The sequence below is a fragment of the Quercus lobata genome, chromosome 4 (assembly GCF_001633185.2).
Source record: "Quercus lobata isolate SW786 chromosome 4, ValleyOak3.0 Primary Assembly, whole genome shotgun sequence".
NCBI classification, from domain to species: Eukaryota; Viridiplantae; Streptophyta; class Magnoliopsida; order Fagales; family Fagaceae; genus Quercus; species Quercus lobata.
Window position 1 is genome coordinate 79,553,871 of NC_044907.1, and position 8,469 is coordinate 79,562,339.

General features: G+C 35.1%; 2 protein-coding genes across 2 annotated transcripts; both read left to right on the forward strand.

Moving 5' to 3' along the window:
* Window positions 1–1,884: 1,884 nt before the first annotated feature.
* On the forward strand, window positions 1,885–3,527 carry LOC115985883 (flocculation protein FLO11-like). The gene is made up of 4 exons (XM_031108776.1): window positions 1,885–1,912; window positions 2,096–2,252; window positions 2,412–2,535; window positions 2,982–3,527. The coding sequence occupies exons 1-4, from the start codon at window positions 1,885–1,887 to the stop codon at window positions 3,498–3,500; spliced, it is 828 nt and encodes a 275-aa protein (XP_030964636.1). The 3' UTR covers window positions 3,501–3,527.
* Window positions 3,528–3,933: 406 nt separating this feature from the next.
* LOC115985884 (probable RNA helicase SDE3) lies at window positions 3,934–6,444 on the forward strand. The gene is made up of 4 exons (XM_031108777.1): window positions 3,934–4,040; window positions 4,154–4,562; window positions 4,947–5,168; window positions 5,604–6,444. Exons 1-4 carry the CDS (start codon window positions 3,934–3,936, stop codon window positions 5,799–5,801), a joined length of 936 nt encoding a protein of 311 aa, XP_030964637.1. The 3' UTR covers window positions 5,802–6,444.
* The last annotated feature ends 2,025 nt before the right edge of the window (window positions 6,445–8,469 follow it).

Here is an 8,469-nt window from a genome sequence, read left to right on the forward strand (position 1 = left end):
AGTAACGACTAAGATATATATAAAAAAAAAAAAAAAAAAAAAAAAAAAAAAAAAAAATTACTAATAGGTCAAAGATTGCTAATAAATAGACTAATAATCATTGATATAATCAATTTTACTAATTTACTATATCTTTTTTTTTTTTGAAAAATAATTTGCTATATCTATATCTTGTATAATATATTTATTAATTTTAATAAAAAATAAAGAAGAGAAGAAAAGTCAAAAAGAGTAAAATTTTACTTTTGTTTTTGAAGACCATACACGTGGTAGAACCTAGAGCAAACCATAACATGTGAAGGGACAAGGTGAACCCTATATTTTGGATCTAATCTCATTTTGGTTCATAAATTGATTTCACGGCTACCTTGAAAATAGAAAATTATTTCCATTTTAGTCTCTGTTCAACTAACTAACAAGAAAGTCCTATGTGACACACAAACAAAGTTTTACGCTACTTATATTTGTGTTTTTTTAGTATTAAATAAGAAACCATACGTGTGCTTTAGGCAGTCTAGAGATGAACGAGCCTCGGACACTCTTATGACTTATCATACAACTCCACTGCATTTCTAAAGCTTTCCCTCCAAGCAAGCAGTACTAGCTGCTAGAGAAATGCTCAACCCTAGTCTTTTGCCAGCTTAGTTCGTACTCTACTACATCTTGGCACGGAAAATATTTGAAATTTACAGCTTCGTCAACCTTTATCATACGAGTCTGCAAGTGTTTGTGAGTGCAGTTCAGAACCAGAATTCTGATAGTCAGTGTTTGAGTCAAGAATCCAGGTGGGTCTCCCTTCTACTCTGTGTTTAATCATTCTAACAAGATGAGGTACAGTTCTATATGAACTACTTTTTCAGATTTTAAAAATTGATCTTTTTGTTCTGTTTGGTAGCTAGGGAAAAAGGTTGATATAGTAAAGAAAGAAATCAGCCTCTTGGTTGTCTGATCTTTTTGTTGTGTTTTGTTTTAACTTTTGTAGATCAGAACCATGAAGATCTATGAGATTCCACATTTTCTTTGCTACCTTTTCTCTTTTGTACATCAGAACCAACAAGCCCTCACTCACTCTCTGAAAACAAAAATAATTTCCAATTTTTTCATGTTTGGTATATGAGATATATATATTTATATATTTATATGTATGTATGTATGTATGTATGTATATGTCCAATATAGTCTGATTAGTGCTGTACGTTTCAAATGATCAGTTTGATTCTTTCTTTATTACTAATAAAATTTAGCAATATTTTTTTTTTTTTATTAAAAAGAATATAGAATTTTTAAAGTTTCAAACTTGAGGAAACAAAAATATCATAGGATACAACATTTTTTTATAATTGTTGACATTAGTTGTTGTGATTACACCATTTTTATTATAAGCCAATCACAATAAATTATATCAGCGTATGTATAAAAATTGTGCTGTGGACTTGTTAGTAAGACAATAACTTGTGGTCAGCCTAGTCAGATTTTCATTGAATTGAGAATTCTATGTTTCACATTTTGAGACATTGTTCTTATTTTCTCAACAACCAAAGAGGGGATTAATCTCGAAAAGACACACAATATGTGGTTTATATTTCGAATCTTCCTTTACAAATTGAAGAGCAGAATTTGAAGAAGGGATTAGAGTGTACCTATATGTGTGATAGGAAGATTCTATGCATTCCCAACCGTGAGGTGCTCTTGATCATTGTAAGGTTTAGGAAAGCTAAGACGATTTAGACTGGAAGTCACATGATCAGTAGCTACACTATCAGCTAACGAAGGCTGATCTTGAGTGATGCTTGCATTTGAAGCAGCAGCCATAGCTGAAAGTTTGGTAGGAGGGTGTTTCCCTTGGTATTCATAATCCAATCTGTGGTAGCAATCCAAGGCCAAATGACCAAGCTTTTCACAGATCTGGCAGGTAGGCCTTTCAGAACTTGATCTGGAGGGCTGATTTGGAGAGTAATTGTATTGATTTGGAAACTGATTAGAAAATTGAGATTGAGAGTGTGATCCTCCACCTCTACCTTTGCTATTTTTGTGCCTCTCCCTCTGCCTCTATTATATGATTGATTATAGGAATTGTAACTGGTATTGTTATTAGGCCTTGGAGTAGTATTAGTATTAAATTCCATAGCAAAGGTAGGATCTTTGACTTCTATACCTTCATTCAAGGACTATTCTTTAGCATTCAACATAGCTGGAAGTTCATCAAAGCTCAAATATGTGCTTTTGGTCCTGATTGCAGACCTTAAAGCATTGTATTCCTTGGATAAACCCTTGACTGAAATGTGAAAATTTTCTTCATCATCCAAGAGTACAGCTACTACCATTAGCTTGTCTCAAACTGCTTTGATTTTCTGTAGATAGACATCTATAGAATCAGATCATTTTTTGATACTATGTAATTCTCCTTTGAGATTCATTAAATGTGATCTTGAAATTGAGGAAAAGCTATTCTCTAAGACTCTCCACACATCCATTGCTGAGGTACAGCCAATTCTTAGAGCAAGAACAGAGGGAGATAGTGTAGAGCTCATGAAAGTAGGTAAGGTCTTCTCTTTTGGCTTCTAAACCAAGTACTATGGATTGAGAATTGTGGTGAAAGATCCTTGAGAAATTTTTTTGAAGCCAATTGAGCTTCATCCAATAGCTCAAACATAGACTAAGTTTCAAGAACCATGGTGATCTGGTGCTTCCGCACTATGTAACATGATTTCCGTGAATTTCGTCCTGACAACCCTTCTACTGGGAAAAAAGATTTACCAAAGCCAGAAAAAAAAGATTTACCAAAGTCAGAACCAAGTGCTTCTTCATCTTCCTCTAATGAAATCAAAGTTGTAGTAGATTCGGGGAAAAGCAATTCCGTGACAGACAAGCCACAACATGTTTCGAGTTCTGACAAAGTTTCTAAAAATTCAAAAGATTTAAGTCCATTGCTACCTATATCCTCTTCTAATTAACCCACATTTTCTTCTACACCACTTCAGTCTCCATCTGAACCACCCAGTTCTAAAAGTTCAAATCCATTGCCAGCTACATTTTCTTCTAGACCATCCACATCTTCCTCAAACCTATCACAATCTTTGTCTAAACCACCTCCCTCGTCCTCTAGTCCATCTCCATCATCCCTTAAACCTCCACTTGCTTCTTCTATATCATATGCATCTTTCCTTAAGACCACTGAACCCCCTCCAACTTCTTCTTCAGCTTCTTCTCCAACTTCCAAAAAACCACCTCAATCTTCACCTTCAGTGGCCCCAAATTCATCTGCCTCGGGGCCTTGTCAGACTTCCACTAATCAGCCTCCAGCTTTTAAGCCAATTCTGCGTACAGCTGCCAATAATGTAACAGATGAAGAAGGGAAGATGAGTTATATGTGTGAAAAGGGTACACCCATACATGCTATTCCTGAGGATATCAAAGGTCAGATCAAGAGAGACATTGTGCCTCAAGTTCTGAAACAGCCTTTATCTTCTTTAACGTATGTGAAGAAAGTTGTACCGTAGACATGTTAATAAAACAATAACTTGTGGTCAGCTTAGTCAGATTTTCGTTTTGAATTGAGAATTCATGTTTCACATTTTGAGACGTTGTCCTTATTTTCTCAGCAACCAAAGAGGGGACTGATCGCGAAAGGACACACAATATGTGGTGGTTTCTTCGTAAAATCTTCGAACTAGTCTCTGGGTTCTTGAAATCTTCGAACGAGTCTTCGGGGAAAAGTAATTCCGTTGACAGACAAGCCACAACATGTAAACCAACCCACATTTTCTTCTACACCACTTCAGTCTCCATCTAAACCACCCAGTTATGAAAGTTCAAATCCATTGCCACGTACATTTTCTTCTGGACCATCCACATCTTCCTCAAACCTATCACCATCTCCATCATCCCTTAAACCTCCAGTTGCTTCTGTCCTTAATACCAGTCAACTCAGACATGGATCTGTCCTTAATACCAGACAACTCAGACATGGATCTGTCCTTAATACCAGTCAACTCTCACGTGCATCTGTCCTTAATACCAGACAACTCAGATATGGATCTGTCCTTAATACCAGTCAACTCTCAGATGCATATGTCCTTCATACCAGTCAACTCTCACAAGCATCTGTCCCTAATACCAGACAACTCAGATATGGATCTGTCCTTAATACCAGTCAACTCTCACGTGCATCTGTCCTTAATACCACTCAACTCAGACATGCATCTGTCCTTAATACCACTCAACCCTCATCAGCTTCTTCTTCTCCAACTTCCAAAAGGCCACCTCAATCTTCACCTTCAGTGGTCCCAAATTCATCTACCTTGGGGCCTCGTCAGACTTCCACTAAGCAGCCTCCAGCTTTTAAGCCAATTCTGCATCCAGCTCCCAATAATGTAACAAATGAAGAAGGGAAGATGAGTTATATGTATGAAAAGGGTACACCCTTATATGCTATTCCTGAGGATATCAAAGGTCAGATCAAGAGAGACATTGTGCCTCAAGTTCTGAAACAGCCTTTATCTCCTTCAACTTATAAGGCTTTTTTTGCTGCTCTGTTATATGCTGAGGATTACTACTTGGAGGTAAGTTATCGGCTTTGTCATGAAAATTTAATTTGGTATATTATACCAATTTGTGTACTATCTTCTTTGAAATCTTGTTTTTGGTGAACAAAGAAACCATTCTTAAATTTATCTTTCTTCAGTCTCCCATTTGGACACCTCTTTTAAATCACAAGGAGATCTTTTGAGGGAACAATTGACATTTATCATTTGCAGATATCTATCTTACATTATAAATTATAATGTTTTGCTTCTCTGATGGTCTTAAGTGGTCAGTATAGTTTCATAAAAAAAAAAAAAAAAAAAAAAAAGGTGGTTAGTATAGTAAAACGTTGTGATTGATGGAATACTCTATATGCTTTTGCACTCTGGCTTGTATTAACTTTATGCTTTTATTGGAACTAGAAATGGACTGATTTCCTATTGGAGAAAGTGACTTTGAAGTTGGAGAAAGCAACAGTTTATAAGGAAAAAAACGAGCATAAATATTCTGATGGAAGTGATGAGAAGGATGATAAAATCTTTGTAGCATTTGAGATTGATTCTGTTCCTCAGAGGCGGCCATTCCTTTTATCAAGGGACATGGTCTATGCTAAACCTTCGGATAAAGAGGTTGAGGCCTTTCAGGTAAGCTTATTCTTCAATTAACTCATACTTGATTAAATCACAGAATTTTGCAAGAGATAATTTTGAGTTTTATGTATAGACTTCTTGTTTTTCTTTGAGTCTAAACTGGTCAAGAATTATATTATTTCTGTACAGCATTTTGTGAATCTTTTAAAACTAAACTGTAGCTAATCAACCCAGTGACACATTCAGCTAATTTGACCATTTGATGAGGTTAGTCTTGCATAACCGGCCTCGACAAAGGTTATGCTGAGGCTTTTTATACCATTTGTTAAATTTCATTTCATAAATATTTCATATTATTAGCATTATGTAGAATTGTATTTCCACTGCACTATTGTAGTTGAATTTACATATCTAGTCGAAGTGCATATGAGCATCATTTGTTCATCTTATGATCTTATCTACAACACTAACATTCTAAATATTAAGCAGGGTTTTATCTATCGTGTGGTGAAAAGCAATTGCATGTTTGTTGAATTTGGAGACGATTTTCATTCACAGCATCATCCAAATCGCAAATATGACATCAGCTTCTCATTCAACAGAGTTTGTCTAAAAAGGGCTCATCAAGCAATTGAAGCTGCATTAGGTCCTTCATCACACAACTTCCTTTTTCCTGAATGTCTCTAGGAAGAACAATGTTAACCCACCTCTGTTTGATGCCTATCATGAACTTAATATAGTTCGTCGGATTCTAAGCTATCCGGGTTCACCACCTTATCTTCTTGTGGGCCCGCTCATTGGCACTGATGTGGAAAGGTATGTACCTGAACTAAAAGCATCAGCAAGAACAGGGGTGGTTGTTTGTGAAGCTGTAATTGAAATATATAAAACCTCTGAAGAGAATCGGGTTCTTATATGTGCACCTATAAACCACACATGCGATGCGCTAATGACAAGGTTGATGGAGGTGATTCCAGAGTCAGATATGTTTAGAGCCAATGCTGCATTTCGAGAGATGGTTGGAGTACCCAGTGACATTCTGCGCTCATGTCCTGTAAAAGATGAATGTTTTGAATGTCCCCCACTCCCAATACTTCAGGAATTCAAGATAATTTTGTCAACTTATGTGAGTAGCTTTCGACTATACAATGAAGGCATAGCTGCTGGACATTTTAGTCATATTTTTCTAGTGGATGCCTCATCAACCACAGAGCCGGAGGCAACAATAGCTGTGGCTAATTTTGCTAATGAGAATACATCTGTTATTGTTACCGGTGCACCCAGAAACCATTCAGGTTGGGTCCGCTCTAACATGGCTAGGAATTATGGATTGAGGAAATCATATTTTGAAAGACTTTGTGAACGGGAGCCATATAAAAACCTTAATCCAATGTTCATCACAGAGCTGGTTGACTGTGAGCAACAGTCAGATGGCAACTATAGCTCCATGTCATTTTATTGAATTTCATGTTTCAAACTGTTCTTTTATAACAGCAAATGTTGCCACCTTAGTATCTACATAAGGTTTTGTTTGTTTGTTTGTTTGTTGGTTTTTTTTTCTTCTCTGCTTTGTCATCTGAGTTATGTGTGTATATAATTGCAAAGACCTGTGTAAAATTTTACTTCTATTTCCTTCTCTCTTTCTATCTATTGTAATGGTACTTTGCATTATTATAATTTGTCTTACCTCTTGATTCTGAAGCAGAGAGACTAATACTTTCCAAACTATCTGTACTTCATTCAAGTTCTCATGGCACTGTCATGCCTAACAATGTCATGTCTGTTATCTCCAATCAGAGAAGATATTCAAAGGATATGCAAACCAAAAACCTATGGGTATTTAGGCTTAGGGAGAGTTGTTAACATGAATACAACTTTATTAGCAAAGCTGGGTGACAGTTAACTGCTGAAAATGATAAGGTCTATGTGAGGTTGCTGAAGGAAAAACATTTTTTTTTTTTAATTATTTTCTCACTCTTTAATCTTTATACACTTAGGAGGGGTTTTGAAAGGAGTGCATGCTATTTGTTAGACTAAGGGAGCTCAGTCAGAATTTGGCAAGACCCCTAAATCCCATAATTGAATACATTCAAGCCTCAGCCTTGTTTGAGTGTACCATTAGAGTATTAGACTTAACAATGAAGCTGATCTCATGGCAAAGAATGGGCAATCTTAGAACATAAATAAGCTCACCCAACTCTTTGATCAACAAACTGTCTCCTAAATCAAAAGGAACCATCTCATTCTCCCACCTTTGGAGCTGACAAATTAGTATGGATCCCATCCCCAAGTAGTAAAGCTCACAATTAAATCTGCTTGTTTAGTTAATCACACACAAATTTTCCTGTATTATTTATAAATCTGCTTCATTTTTTTTTTTTTTTTCATATTTTTTTTTTTTTTCATATTTTGGTTCCTTCACGTGTTTTTTTTTCAATTAAACACTCCCCAATTAGTAATCAACCCCATTTTTTTTTCATATTTTATGTCAATTTTACTTGAGTCCTATTATTTTGCTTAGAATTTGAGAAATGTTGAAGTTAGGGTTAGGTTTAAGGAATGATTTAGGGGTTTCTATGTTACAATAAAATTTACTTTCAGTTGATTAATTAATCATAAAATTAAGAATCCCAATTGAAGATTGAAGCCACCAATTGATAAAAAAAAAAAAAAAAAAAAAAAAAAAAAAACACTTCGGATTAACAAATTATTAGAGATCTTACATATTAAGATTAGGGTTTTATGCCAAAATTGGGGATGTTGTGTTTTGGCAATCGATCCATTAAATTAATTGTTCAAGAATATAATCAAGGGTACTAATTAAATAATTAAACTCTCAATTTGGTCATATTTCTTGACCGGGATAAGGGATTTAATAAAAGATATATTTTAAAGTATTAGCTTTATTATGAAAATTAGGGGGTTTCAATCCAGTAAGGGTTTATCCAAATTGGATGATGTAATGTCTAATTAGGACATCCAATTAGGGCTAGTAACACCGATTAGTCAAAAAAAAATCATAGGTTTGGGATTAATAAAAGAATTAAAGGTGCTCTTAATGCTTTCATGTCAAATTGAGGGTTCACTTATCAAATTAGCATATCTAATTGTAGGTTTGAATAATCACGTGAGGAGACCAAAGGGTTTGAATTAATTTAAATTTATTTTAGGTTTAATACTTTCTTGTGTTAACTGATGGTGTAGATGTGGGATTATTTTTGTTCTTTTAATAGAATTATATTTCTTTGACATAGACTCCAACAATCTTGGTGAGAAAAACTAGTGCTGAGTAAATTTTTCTTATTTGATTCGTGCATTGAGGTAAATGGGACCTCATTACTTTCCTCACTTTTTT